The 14,894-nt window shown below is 40.4% G+C and overlaps 1 protein-coding gene across 7 annotated transcripts in view; it reads left to right on the forward strand.

Moving 5' to 3' along the window:
* usp32 (ubiquitin specific peptidase 32) overlaps positions 1-14,894 on the forward strand; it is a 61,242-nt gene that overhangs the window by 21,257 nt on the left and 25,091 nt on the right. For all 7 annotated transcript variants that reach the window (XM_072393164.1, XM_072393167.1, XM_072393165.1 and 4 more), the window contains 3 exons: positions 1,348-1,507; positions 14,350-14,481; positions 14,604-14,711. In XM_072393164.1, coding sequence (XP_072249265.1) covers positions 1,348-1,507; positions 14,350-14,481; positions 14,604-14,711 — 400 coding nt within the window. The remainder of the gene's footprint in view (positions 1-1,347; positions 1,508-14,349; positions 14,482-14,603; positions 14,712-14,894) is intronic.

A 14,894-nucleotide genomic window follows, 5' to 3' on the forward strand; every position in this document is an offset into this window, starting at 1 on the left:
GAAATTTAATATGAAACTCACTGTAAATTATGGGGAAAACCGGGTCTAAACTGGTCCAAATTTCAAAGTCTGGCAGTGTATTAAGCAGACGTCAGTATTTTGAACACATGTGGCCACTAACTGCCCCTTAAACATGTTTGAATTATTTCATCCAGCTTGGTCTTAATAAGGGTCTGAGAACACCTTAAAGGGCCTTGGAGCAAGATGAACATTAAACTTTGGTGTAGGACAAAAGTGAAGACATTATTAGAAAGGTCTTGACTCAGGGAGTAACATGTGTCAGAATGGAAATTGTTGGCTGCTCCTGCTCCTCAAAGGTGACCTTTGAACCTTGAACCTGGGACACTTTTGAAGGCTTACAGAGCAGCAACAAAATGAGCTACAGACCAGTTGTAAACAGTTTTGGAAAGCTCTTGACCTATACTACCATCACCTGTGAGACACCTGTAGGGGGCGCCACTAAGTAGAGTCAAAACCTAAAAAAATGTGATTTCACCCCCTTTACTATAAGCAAGATCAAATCTGACCAAACAGATGTGCTTCCCAACCCCAAAACCAATATAAAGTCTGAAATTTTCCTGGCCACAATTTCACATATTAGAGGAAACACATTCGAACTACAAAACATATGGCGCTGCCCGCCACTACGAAGAGTAAGCGACTACGAACGGCAATTTAGTACAAATTGTAGTTTTTATATCGTGCTCCAGGGTTAGTGACCCTGCAAAATTAGGAAAATTAAAAAAAAAAACATATCTGCGCATTCTTCAACTGAAAAAGTAGGACCCTAACATGTACGTTTATGTCGTGACAAAAGCTATGAATGAAAACATAAAAATATGCTAATTTAGACATGATTCCTGCCACTCTGTTTCGCCGACGAAAAGGGGCGTGTTCAACAGCTGAAACGGATGGAAGCCATTTTTCATGCGCACTGGTCGCTCATGTCAGTGGATGTTCGTAGGATAATGCATGAAACTCTGTACATAACTTTTCATACGTTCCCAGACGAACCCTTACATTAGAGTATTTTTCTTCTTCAGTTCTTTTAATATTCAGTATTTTATATATGTATATAAATGCTGCATGTTTAGATTTGCAGAGCTTTATTTTTATGATTAACATCACACAGGGTCCTGTGCACAGATTTCTATTTTCTAGCCTCAGTTAGATGGTCACAAAGTGCAAAAATGATTGTCAAATTGATCTTCTGTCAATCAACTAACTTCTGATTACATGTCAACCAGTGTTTTTCCAGGAAAACAAATGCAGAATGTGACAGACAGGCAATTTGCCTCTTTAGTGACCACAAACCCTTTTTCTCCTCTCCTCTGTATGTTTCAACAGAGTGACAAGATAAACTATGAGCGCTTCAGGATCTGGCTCCTGCAGAACAAGGAGGCCTTCACTTTGTCCCGATGGCTTCTGTCTGGAGGAGTGTGTGTCACGCTTACAGATGACAGTGATACACCCACTTTCTACCAGACTCTGGCTGGTGTCACTCACTGTAAGTCCTCTTTATTGCGTTGTTTGTATTAAACAGTTAGATATGAATGTGTTTTCTTCACATTTATCACCATAATAGAACATATTTGATATCTGTACTATACTTCAAATGCCTGGAAAAAAAGCCAATTGTTCAAATTATAGCATCACAACAAATTATGTGATCAGGGGTTCAGCCAAACCTTTTATCGTGATTTCACTGTGAAGGAGTTTTAGTTTACATTTCATCTCATTTGATTTACAGTAATCAATAACCAATTTACTTCAAAACATACAGTGTTAACAGCAAGTACAAATGGGTGCAAATCGTAAAAATTTTGGTTAAAAATATAAATGAAATAGAACCATTAAAAAGGAACATGATAAGAAAAAGTTTTTATTAGTATCTAATCTAATATAAACCAGTGAATAAAATCGCTGTCCAGCTACTCAGATAATTCAGTAAACATACTAAATATGTTTACCTTCATCAGAAATGGTTTTATTTCTTTAAATGTTGGTCCTGAACTTCATTCTGTCGTATCATTCTGATGTAGACAGTCAGCGAGGTACATCTCCCGCACACTTCTGCTTTTGTTTGTATGGAGCAGATGTTCCAGGAAATACCACAGAGGTTTTGATGAAGTCATTTACTTACCTCTTTTCACCTAATTTCCCCTTTTCACTTCCCCATGTCAGTTAAACACGGCAGGTTTTTCTCCTCACCTCTCTCTCCATAAACACCTTGTCTCTTTCTGACGCACCCAGCCCTGTGCCCTACAGAATGCAAAACATAATATGACAGTTTAAGTTCTTATGTTCTTTCAAATACTACAGCCAAAATCAACTTATTGATATTTAAACTTAAGAATTATGTTGTTTTTTATAGATAGCAAATGTTATTAATTTGTGAAATTGCTAAAGGGCAATTTATTTATTTATTTAAAATCTGTTGTTTTATGTTAGTTTAAAATGACCTCAGAAAATGTATTTAAAGACGACTGACACAGATTCAGTTTTAATCTAAAAAGAATAATAGAAGAATTAGATTTTAAAGAGGGTTACCCAGGTAGCAGACTAAGCTTTAGCTTGTGTAGTTATCCGGTGTGTGTGTCTTGTGTCATGTACTTGTTTCTACTTTAATGAAGGGGATTAAAACCAAAATGGACACCAAATTTTGGGTACTTCCTATACCCATGGGGACTGCAATTTGTTTTAGGGCAGGGTTACAATTAGGTTGAGGTTAAGTTGAAATCAATTCAATTGAGTTTTATTTAAAAAGCGCCAAATCACAACAAATGTCACCTCAAGGCACTTTGATTATACAGTTTAATTCAAGCCAATTGGAGTTAATAATCCAATCAAATCCATCCATCCATTTTCTATACCCTCTTAATCTGTCGGTCGGGTAGCAGGTGGGCTGGAGCCTATCCCAGCGGTCATCGGGCGAGAGGCGGGGGACACCCTGGTCAGGTCGCCAGTCACAGGCCACACAGAGACAAACGAGACAAACACCCACACACGCTCACACTCACTCCTGAGGACAATTTTAGAGACACCAGTTGACCTAACATGCATGTTTTTGGACGGTGGGAGGAAGCCGGAGAGAACCCACGCATACACAGGAAGAACCTGCAGACTCCACACAGAAAGAACCCAGCTGGGAGTTGAACCTGGAACCCAATCAAATCCAATTAATTAAATAAAGAATTACTCCAATTCATTCACTTAAATAATATAGTCCAATTCAAGCCAATTGGAATTCTATTCATTGTAATCATAATCCAATTAATTCATATGGAGCCAATTCAAAAAATAATATCCAGCTAAGGAAACCAACAGATTGCACCGAAACTTGTCTTCAGTCCAATCTCCCGTCCTGAGCCTGAGGGACTGTGGAAAGGAACAACTCCCTTTAACAGGAAGAAACCTCTGGCAGAACCAGAACCAGGAAGAAACCTCTGGCAGAACCAGAACCAGGAAGAAACCTCTGGAAGAACCAGAACCAGGAAGAAACCTCTGGCAGAACCAGAACCAGGAAGAAACCTCTGGAAGAACCAGAACCAGGAAGAAACCTCTGGCAGAACCAGAACCAGGAAGGGTGGCCATCCGCCTCGACCAGCTGGGGTTTGAGAAGACAGAAAAGAGGGAAAAGAGGGGGGAAAAACACCATAACTCCATTCAAAGGATACCTGTTGGAACAGGGAAACACAAGTTAATAACCACAATAATGTCACATGTACATAATATCATTTGAGAAATTAAACAGGGGGAAAAAGAGAGCAAAGTGAGGAAAGGTGTGACAGATGAGGTCCCCCACGGTGTCTGCCTCCTGAAGCCAAACTGGCAGCTGATTCCACAGGGCTCTACCTCCCATTCTACTTTTAGAAACTCTGGGAACAACAAGTAAACCTGCAGTTTGGGAGCGAAGTGCTCTGTTAGGAAAATATCTTACAATGAGATCTTTAAGATATGATGGAGCTCGGTCATTAAGAGGCTTTATATGTGAGGAGAAGAATCTTAAATTCTATTCTGAATTTAACAGGGAGCCAATGAAGAGAAGCTAAAACTGGAGAAACATGATCTCTCCTGTTAGTTCTCATCAGAACTCTGGCTGCAGCATTTTGGATCAGCTGGAGGCTTTTCAGAGAATATGTGGGACAGCCCAATAATAAAGAATTACAGTAGTCCAATCTTGAAGTAACAAATGCATGAACTAGTTTCTCTGCATAAGTCTGAGACAAGATGTTCCTGATTTTAACAATATTACGAAGGTGAAAGAAGGCAGTCCTAGAAACCAGTTTTATATGCAAGTTTTTTGGGGGGGGGGTTTTGTTCATCGTTGATATAATTATATGTAATTTTTAGTTTTTATCTAAACTTCTTTAGTGATTTTTAGTGATCTGCTTTTTACCTGCATTTCGTTTCATTACTTTTTATTTTTTGACAATGTGCACTGCTACCAATATTAGAGCAGTGTACACAAGAGAGGAACTGTTGACACTGTCGAGGATTGGACGCGGAATTAAACATCCAATTCTGACGGAGCTAAAAAAGCTGTACCGTGGATACAGAGCTGGAGCAAAACGAAAGGCAAAGAGGGACAACAGGAGGTGGAGGTACAAGCCTTTTCTGCCCTCAGTGATCATGGGAAACTCTAACTCGCTACCAAACAAGTGTGATGAGCAAGAGGCGCCTGTGCAGAACCAACGGCTGAATAAGGAGAGCAGTTTGATCTGTCTGAGTCCTGGCTGAACGACAACACACCAGACTCCTGTGTGGACATACCCGGCTGCACAGCCGTACGAGTGGATCATGACCGGAGTACGAGCGGAAAGGCAGAGGTATTATCCTGTTTTTAATCAGAGATGGGTTAACCCCCGCAATGTGACCATGAAGGAGAGGATAAGTTGTCCAGTCATTGAACTGCTGTCAGCTGGTTTCCGTGCGTTCTATGCGCCCAAAGAGTTCCCAAATACAGTTGTCATTGTTCACGTTCCACCGAGGGCAGCACCGACAACGGCGTGTGACGTCATCCATGACCCCGTTGCTAGGATACAGACCCAGCATCCTGAGGCATTCATTGCAATCACGGGGGATTTCAACCACGTCTCTCTATCCTCCTGCCTGACTGGCTTTGTACAGAATGTGGACTGTCCAACACGTGGAGAAAGGACATTAGATCTGTTCTATGCTAATGTGAAGGAGGCTTACAGGGCAGCGTCTCTTCCACCACTGATCTGATCACAGCATGGTCTATCTACAACCCACTTCCTGTTACTACCAGATCTTTCAGGAAGTGGTCAACAGAGGCACGTGATGCATTGAGAGACTGCTTTGATGTCACAGACTGGGCTGTACTGCTGGAGGAGGAGGAAATGAACATCAACATGGACAGGACGGTCAGCACCATCACTGACTACATTAGCTTCTGTAGGGACACTGTGATTCCAGTGAGGACTGTAAGGTGCTCTCCTAATAATAAACCATGGATCACCAGTGACATCAAAGACCTCCTGAACCAGAAAAAGAGCGCGTTCCAGGATGGGGATGGAGAAAGGTGGAGGAATGTACAACAAGAGCTTAAAAAGACACTACGTCGAGCTAAGGTGGAGTACAAGAAAAAGGTAGAGAGACAGCTGGAGAACAATAACACCAAGGAGGTGTGGAGGGGCATGGGGATCATCACTGGATACAGACTGAAAAACTCTGGGTGATGATGATAGAACCAATACTTTTAACCAATATTACAACAGGTTTGATAGTATGGCTTTTTTCACCTCTGCTGCTGCTCCCTCCACCCCCACCACTACAGCTGCTTCTTCTATACTGCTTCTACTGCCCAACTGTACTTCCATCTCAATGGCAACTTGCATCGCTAAGTCTCCTCCTCCGCCTGACTGCACCTCCACCTCTGCAGCAACTCTCACCAACAGGCTTCTTCTGTCCAGCTGCTCCTCCACATCTGTGGCAGCTTCCAGCACCAGACGTCCTGAGCACAGCTGCTCCTCCACATCTGTGGCTGCTCCCACCGCCTGGCCTCCTCAGTTCAGCTGTACCTCCACCTCTGCAGCAACTCTCACCACTTACCCTCCTTTGTCCAGCTGCACCCCCACCCTCATCTTTAAAATTGATAGCAACATCACTCCTGTCGTCATCCCTCCGCTACAACCTCTGTCTCTAACTATGGAGGAGGTTGGAGCTGAGCTCAGAAGACTTCAGTCAGGGAGTGCTGCTGGCCCAGATGGAGTCTGTCCAAGGCTTCTGAATGACTACAGACCGGTGGCTTTGACATCTCATATCATGAAGACCTTGGAGAGACTCCTTATTCATAGCCTGCAGGTTGCTGAGGATTTTGACCCCCTCCAGTTTGCCTACCAGAAACACACAGAAGTGGAAGACGCGATTCTGCACATGCTGCATCGGGCATATGCTTATGGATGTGCCCGGTTCATATGTGAGAATCACGTTCTTTGACTTCTCCAGTGCCTTCAACACCATAAGGCCTCCCATACTAAAAGATAAGCTTCTAGGTATGGGTGTGGCCCCCTCCCTGACATCATGGATAATAGACTATTTGACTGCCAGACCACAGTATGTCAGGATAGGAAGATGTTTCTGGAAAACTAGAATGTAGTTCTGGGGCTCCGCAGGGTACCGTTTTGGCTCCTTTTCTTTTCACACATTAGACTTCAGGTGCAACTCAGTTCCTGCCACATACAGAAGTATTCTGATGATACGACTGTTATGGCATGTGTGCGCGGTGGACAGGAGAAGGAGTACAGGGACCTTGTTGAGTCCTTCAATGTTTCCGTTCTCCAACAGTTGACCAACCTATTGGTTCCATCTGTTTTCATAGATAAATACAGCTGAGTATCATCAGCATAACAATGGAAAATTATGCCATGCTGTCTAATAATGTTACCTAATGGAAGCATGTATAAAGTAAAAAGAATTGGTCCAAGCACAGAACCCTGAGGAACTCCATGACTTACTCCATTGTGTGAGGAAGATTCTTCATTTACAAGAACAAACTGGAATCTATCAGATAAATATGACTTAAACCAGCCTAATGCAGTTCCTTTAATCCCAATAACATGTTCAAGTCTCTGTAACAGAATGCTGTGATCGATCGTATCAAATGCAGCACTGAGATCCAACAGGACAAGCACAGAAACAAGTCCGCTATCAGAAGCTAACAGGAGATCATTGGTAACTTTCACCAGTGCTGTTTCTGTGCTATGATGCACTCTGAATCCTGACTGAAACTCTTCAAACAGATTATTTCTATGTAAATGATCACAAAGTTGAACTGCAACTATTTTTTCAAGAACTTTGGACAAAAAAGGGAGATTGGATATAGGTCGATAATTAGCCAACACTTCTGAATCAAGAGTAGGTTTTTTAAGTAAAGGTTTAATTACAGCAACCTTAAAACTCTGAGGTACATATCCTGTCAACAAAGACAGATTGATCAAATTCAATATGGAAGTATTGATTAAGGGGAAAACCTCCTTGAACAGTCTGGTTGGGATTGGGTCTAACATACAAGTTGATGGTTTAGAAGAGACTATTGCTGTTGTTAGCTCAGAAAGATCAACGGGACAGAAGCTGTCTAAATACAAATCAGGTTCTAAAGACACTTCTAAAGCTGCTCTACTTGATGATACATCAGTGATAATAGTGGGAAGGATTCCATTAATCTTCTCTCTGATAGAAACAATTTTATTGATGAAGAATCTCATGAAATCATCACTGCTGAGAGTTAAAGGAATACATGGCTCAACAGAGCTCGGACTCTTTGTCAGCCTGGCAACAGTGCTGAAGAGAAACCTGGGATTATTCTTATTCTCTTCTATCAGTGATGAATAATAAATAGTTCTAGCTTTACGAAGGGCTTTCTTATACGTTATTAAACTATCTTTCCAGACTAATTGACTCTTCTAAATTAGTGGAACGCCACTGTCTCTCCAGCTTTCTTGCAGTCTGCTTTAAAGCAGCTGTGAATTATACCAAGGAGCCAACCTCTTCTGACTGATTACCTTCCTTTTCAGAGGGGCAACATTGTCCAGTGTTGTACGCATTGAAGCTATAGTGCTGTCAACAAGAGAGTCAAGTTCTACTGGAGTAAAATTTAGGTAGCCGTCCTCTGTCATATCTGCACATGGCAGTGAAGAAAAGGATGATGAAATCAACTCTTTAAATCTGGTTACAGCATTCTCTGACAGACACCTTCTATATGTAGAATTCTTCTCAGAAACCGTGTAGTCAAGTAATGTAAATTCAAAAGTTATTAAAAAATGGTCAGACAAGACAGAGTTATGAGGGAACACTGTTAACTGTTCACTCTCAATGCCATAAGTCAGCACAAGGTCAAGGGTGTGATTAAGGCAGTGAGTAGGTCTGTGAACACTTTGAGAAAATCCAATAGAGTCTAATATAGAATTAAAGTTAATATTTAGGCTGTCATTTTCAACATCTACATGAATATTAAAGTCACCCACTACAATGACTTTATCTGTACTCAGCACTAACTGGGATAAAAACTCTGAGAATTCAGACAGAAACTCAGAATAAGGACCAGGTGGACGATACACAACAACAAACACAAGAGGTTTTTGTGATTTCCACTTTGGGAAAAACTGAGAATCAGAGATTCAAAAGATCTAAAACTAATCTTGGGTCTAGGACTGATTAGTAACCCTGATCTGAAGATAGCTGCCACTCCTCCTCCTCTGCCTGTGGTTGGAGGAACATGAACATTTAAATAGTCAGAGGGAGTTGATTCATTAACGCTAACATGATCCTCCTGCTGCAGCCAGGTTTCTGTAAAACAAAATATATCAATATGATGATCACAGATCAAATCATTCACTGACAGAGACTTGGAAAGGAGAGATCTAATATTCAGCAAACCACATTTTATAGTTTGATGGTTTTGTTCAGTTAAAGTTTTTAAAAAATTTTTTTTTAGGTTTTCTGGATTTGCTCCTTTTGTGTTTATTTATTTCATTTGGGTGGTGTGGGAGCAGAAACAGTCATTATGGGGTTTTGGGGGTTCACAACTGAAGTTTAGGCATTCAGTTGTGATTTTTAAGGTCGGGTAACGGTCTAGTGAATGCACTGCCTCAATGAGGAGTCCTTCTGGGCATATAAATCAGATATGTGTCCGCAAAAGAGAAAGCGAGAATGGGTGAGGGACTGAATATAAGTTTTGAAATTGGACACACATTTTTATTTAATTTTCTCAGGGTTTACTCTGTGTCTCTTCTGTAATTACTGTGTAGTAAACATTGTAAACATTCTTATTCAGTTTTTGAGCCAGCTGTATCATCTCCACGAAAATGTTAGAAGTGGAGGTGGAGAAGGAGGTTGAGGACCCAGAATTAAAGAATACCAGGAAGGAGGAGACAAACTAACAATGTAATGGACAAAGGGTTTGTTAAAAATAATTAAACTAAATAGGAACCAGAGTAAGAACTAAAAAACTGCAAACAGAAAAAGAGACACAGACTGACTCAATACAATGGAAACGCACGGATGACCTGAGCTACCAACAAACAACATACATACATGCAATGGTCTGGCAAGGAACAACTGAAAGACCCAGGAGATTATTTTCTGAGGGATAATTAACAAATGGAAGACAGCTAAGGTTATGAGCAAATGAAACCAGGTGTGAAACAGGAACCAGAAAACTTACAGAAATGAACAGAGAGCAAGATTACCTAAATAAAGCAGGAAGCAAGAGGACAGAAAACCAATGACCAAAATAAAGCAAAGGTACAAAACATTACATGAAAGTCTAGAAATACTCAAAACAACCATGACACAAAATTTCGGCAACCCACATTCCGGGTGTTTCTGAGCTCCATGTTGAGTTAATGAAACACTTTCAGCCTGCGTTAAAGTGATGCACAAAAATGACAAGCGATCTGACAATTCAGTGCTCCTGGCTGCCCTCCCTGGCTCTGATAGGGCCAGAGGACTCTTCTTATTAAAAAGCGATGTTTTTACTCCTGTTGCTGTCAAGCACTTGCTTAGGCCTTTTTAGATAAAAACAGCAGACAGCGTAATGATTTATTTAGAGTTTCTGGTCTAGCAAATATAGGCAGGCTTTATTTTGCCAATTAAGGACAACGGGTCGGAAAGAACCTGTCTTGCCCAGTGAACCTGGATGTTGCCTTTAATCTGCCTGCTCCCAGTTTATCCTCTTAACTTTCTGTCCCTGCATGTTAGTGTGTGTTTGTGTTTGTGTGTGTGTGTGCGTGTGCATGTGTGTGTGTGTGTTGGAGAGAGTGGCTGACACTGCCCTGGTTCATGACTCTTTCCAGAACAAGAAGGTAAAGCTTGACTCATGACAGAGCTTAACACAGTGAATCATCTGCTAACTTGCTGGCTTCTGATGCTGTCACAATATTGTCAGAGTAGAAATCCTTTGAATAACAGCCCTCTGTCCAGGATGAGATAGTTTTTGTGAGGGGTTTAGCGTAGGAACTTTACTATGTTTCATGCAGCTTGTTGCAACACCTCTCTAAAGATGTTCCCTGGATAATGGTATGGTATCTCTGCTGCCACTCTGAGAGAGTTGCACCTCTAGGTAGGTACCAGGACATCTACTGTAAAATGGTAGTCATGCATTGTAACTGGTAAAATCTAGAAAACTATCAAGTACTAGCTCTCTTCACCTGTGTCTTTCAATATCTGTACCATTGGTTGTTCTTAATTGTGAGAACTTAGCTTATCGGGTAAGGCATCATTTCATTTTTAACTGCATGTGTTCCTTTTCAAGAAATCCATATTTGCTTTTTTTGCATAAAGACTTGCAGCTCAACGGTCAAACAGAGACTGATAATGTGATGGTCTTTTTGGTCTTATAAGTGACAGGAGTTCACGTTTGAGGCTCATAACAGCTCATGCTTTTAAGATATGTTAATACTTGGAAGAACAAACAAGCTGTAAAGTCTGCCATTATTACAAGTACTTGAAGGCTAAGAAGAAATGATTGATGTAACCTTTAGTGCTACTCTGATGATGTAGAAGCAGGGCTGACCCTGGGATGGATGGAAAAGGTGGAAGGAGAGAGTCATTGTGAGGGTGATGGCTTTTATTGATCTGCAGTCAGTCTGTCAGAATGACATACACTCGGCTTTATTGTGGTTCTTGTGTTTCAGAACGAATGACAAATGTACTGAAAAAATGATGCTGTCTTTCTTTTCTATCCACTGACGTTTAAGGCTTGATACATAAGCTTTTTAGCCAGCAGCTTCGTTGACCACAGTCCAACTTGTGTGCTTGTGCTTGTTTTCTGATTTTTGCAGAGAAAGTACTCTTACTTTGTTTTTGTAGAGTTTGCATTGTCCAACACAGCGTGGAGACTGAGAGGTATTTGGTCCTTGTTTCAATCTATAACCATCAATGATTTACTAGTTTTATATTATTTCCTCCATGCTATCTCCATTCAGTTCCCTTAACATTATAAGTCATTGATATAGATTTTTCTCTCAGTGTTCCCTTTTAGTTTGTTTAAGTCAATGCATCAGAGACAGGAAGCAACCTGCAGTTAACAGCAAAGGTGATAGAGGGCCTCCTATGCAGTGCAAGGCCAACTGCTCTGATGTTTAAATGGGAACTGAAGGGAATGACAACAAGGACACAACCCACTCAAGCAGTGTGCTTTCTAAGATTCAGTTTTACCAGCAGCCAGCTGTAATCATCCTCCCACCTGACTGGAGCTGGTGACCAGTAGCTGTTAAAACAAGCTTGTTTTGTAATCCAGTTTTCTAAACCATAGTCCAACTTCTGCCAGGAATTGACTGCCATTTGATTGCATGTCTTTGTTTTGACACCTGTCATGTGTATTGGTACCAAGCCAAAGGCTAGCTGTCTAGCTGCTGAATCCTATTACCTTAAGCTGTGGATTAGCATGTTGAAAGGGGGAGACTTGTTCATCGACCCTGGCAAGCCTCATATAGTAGGCTATATTTGTCTGATCCGTATAACTTCATTACAAGTGGAGTTAAATACCATTCCTGCTTTGGTCGTTACTTAACCCCTCATGATTTTGTTGTTATCTTGATGTCTAACATGCTTACTCTGCTTCTTACGATGTATACTAAATTAGTAAAAGTACACTAATTTGTCAAGTCGAATCTATTTGTAGCACATTTCATGTACAAAACAATTCAAAGTGCTTTAATAAAATAAAAGCATTGCAGCAGACAGTGGAAGAAGTGTTACAAACATGTAAAAGAATATAAAGAGAAAGAAATAAAATAATTAAAATGAATAAAAACAAGCAACAGTCTGGATAAGTTAAAAGATACCGTGCAGATTTCATGCACAGACACATGAGAAAAGAAATGTTTTTAACCTGGATTTAAAAATGTCTACATTTGGTGACAGTTTAATCTCCTCTGGCAGTTTGTTCCACTTGTTTGCAGCATAGCAGCTAAATGCTGCTTCTCCAGGTTCAGTCTGGACTCTGGACTGGACCAGCTGACCTGAGTCCTTGGATCTAAGAGCTCTGCTGGGTTTATATTCTCTGAACATATCACAGATGTATTTTGGGCCTAAACCGTTCTGGGATTTGTAAACTATCAGTAGGCTTTTAAAATCTATTCTGTGACTGACTGGAAGCCAGAGTAAAGATTTTGAAACTGGTGTGATGTGTTCAGATCTCTAAGTCCTGGTTAAAACTCCAGCAGCAGCGTTCTGGATGAGCTGCAGATGTTTGATGCTCTTTTTGGGAAGTCCAGCTAACAGACCATTACAGTAATCGTTAAAACAGGTTATTCTGGCTGTTAAGGCCGACATTTTACTTAAGGATGTTTCCAGTATGGTTCGTGGATTAAGCAACTGATGCCGGTTCCGCATGCCAATGATTACAGTGCAGTAATTGATGAATAGAGCTTAGTGTCAAACCTCTTTTCCTGCTTTGGTAACAGCCGAAATGTAGCTATGTCACAAAACCAGTTTAGTGGTGAAAACTAGCACTGAATGTACGTTACAGTTTGGCTACAACTGCAAAGATGTCAATCTTATTATATTATGTTAAAGTTTTAAAAAAGGTTCCTTTGGTAAGGTGTTTGACATTCTTTCACATTCATTAGTATTTCTCACAGCACCATTCTTCACATCCAAAAAACTTCTGAAAACCCAAAGACTTTAAGAAATTGTTATAAAATCTATCAGAGTTGTAACTCTTTGCTTTGTATAAACTATGAAAGGAAATGTTTTCAGATTATGATTCGGGAAATTGTTTTATGCATTATCTGTCATCAGACGTATTTATAAATCAATTAGAAATACTTGATGTTCAGTTTATCCTTCTAAAAAACCGTAAGAGAGGCCTCCCTTGAGAAAGAGAAAAATATGGACACGCCTATACATGTTGCTGTGCATTGCTTTGTATTGTAAAATGTTCTAAAGCGGACATAAGGCTACCAAAGCTGGGGGAAGGACATCATTCTTGCACTTCTTAACTCTCTGGTCACACGGAGGACAGGTTTGTTCTCTTAACAGACAGGGGAGGTCCTTTCTTCCAGAAGCTATTTAATGCTGAGCATATCTTAGAGTTAGGTTCGAGTTAGATTAGGTAAGTTAGGTGGTTTTACTGTTCCTTTCCTGTTCTGCTCTGCTATTCCACCTTCTAGTCATCAGCAATATTATTTGATGAATACAGGTCCTGATGCTCACCTCTTCACCCAGGCACCCTGTTCTTTATTCATTATTACACCTCTAAGCTAATATATTTCTTGATTTTTGTTTTTCCAACCCAATTTTAACTAATGTTCTTGTAGTTTCTTGTAGATATTAGTTGGTTATACACTGTTGTTTTCTATTTGTCAGGGGTCCATAAGTCGTCGGACAGGAATTCTTTTTCTGTATAATTTGTGTTTGTGTAATTGTACAACCACATTGGATTAAAAGTGATACAATAAATCTATGTTTTATATTTAACAATCTATAACTCATGGGGTATTAATATTGTCAAAAATCAAAGAAGCACTCCACATTGTGTGTGCTGTCAGTGTTAAATATACATGTATCACGGCAAAGGTCTTTTTAATTCCACCTGTAATGTAAAATTGTTGACTTCTAATAAGCAGTGTTACCACATCCGTAAGCAAGACAAATCACATGGCTGATCTACATCTCAATCATTACCTATGCAAGGTGGCCTATGAATTTGTGCTTGCTGTCCTATATTTACACAAAGCTGTTTACACCAATAAAGTTTTGTCTTAATGGCTAAACGGATGCTTTTAAACTACATATTTATCACAGCTAACCCCTATTACATGAGACTGTGAACATTTGCATCATGGTTTCAGCCTCATTAACACTGATTTTCCCCTGCAGTGGAGGAGTCTGACATTATAGACTTGGAGAAGCGTTACTGGCTGCTGAAAGCTCAGTCCAGGACAGGTCGCTTTGACTTGGAAACCTTTGTCCCACTGGTATCTCCTCCCATTCACGCCTCACTTAGTGAAGGTAAGACCGTGTCTGTTCATTGCATTACTCAAGTAAAATGAGATTTTATGTCAATAACATACCCTCAGACTTTGCTTGCTCGTTGTACTAATATTATCTGTGTCGTTGATCTTGTGTCACAGGCTTGTTTCATGCCTTTGATGAAAATCGGGACAATCACATCGACTTTAAAGAGATCTCTTGTGGACTCTCTGCATGCTGTAGGGGGCCTATCGCTGAGAGGCAGAAATGTAAGCCCTGCTTTGATTTGAAATGGTTTCAGATTAGTAATTCTTAGAGGCCTCACTTAATCATACCATGTGATACGAAGGTATCATAAGAAGTAAAGAAGTAGTTGTAATCTGGAGCTTGAATTCTAATCTCAGTGTTTTTTGGAAGGTATTGATTGGTGAGGTGCAGCCATGACCATTGCT

This window comes from Leuresthes tenuis, unplaced genomic scaffold (assembly GCF_036924035.1).
Source record: "Leuresthes tenuis unplaced genomic scaffold, fLeuTen1.0.hap1 SCAF_9, whole genome shotgun sequence".
In the NCBI taxonomy this organism is placed as follows: domain Eukaryota; kingdom Metazoa; phylum Chordata; class Actinopteri; order Atheriniformes; family Atherinopsidae; genus Leuresthes; species Leuresthes tenuis.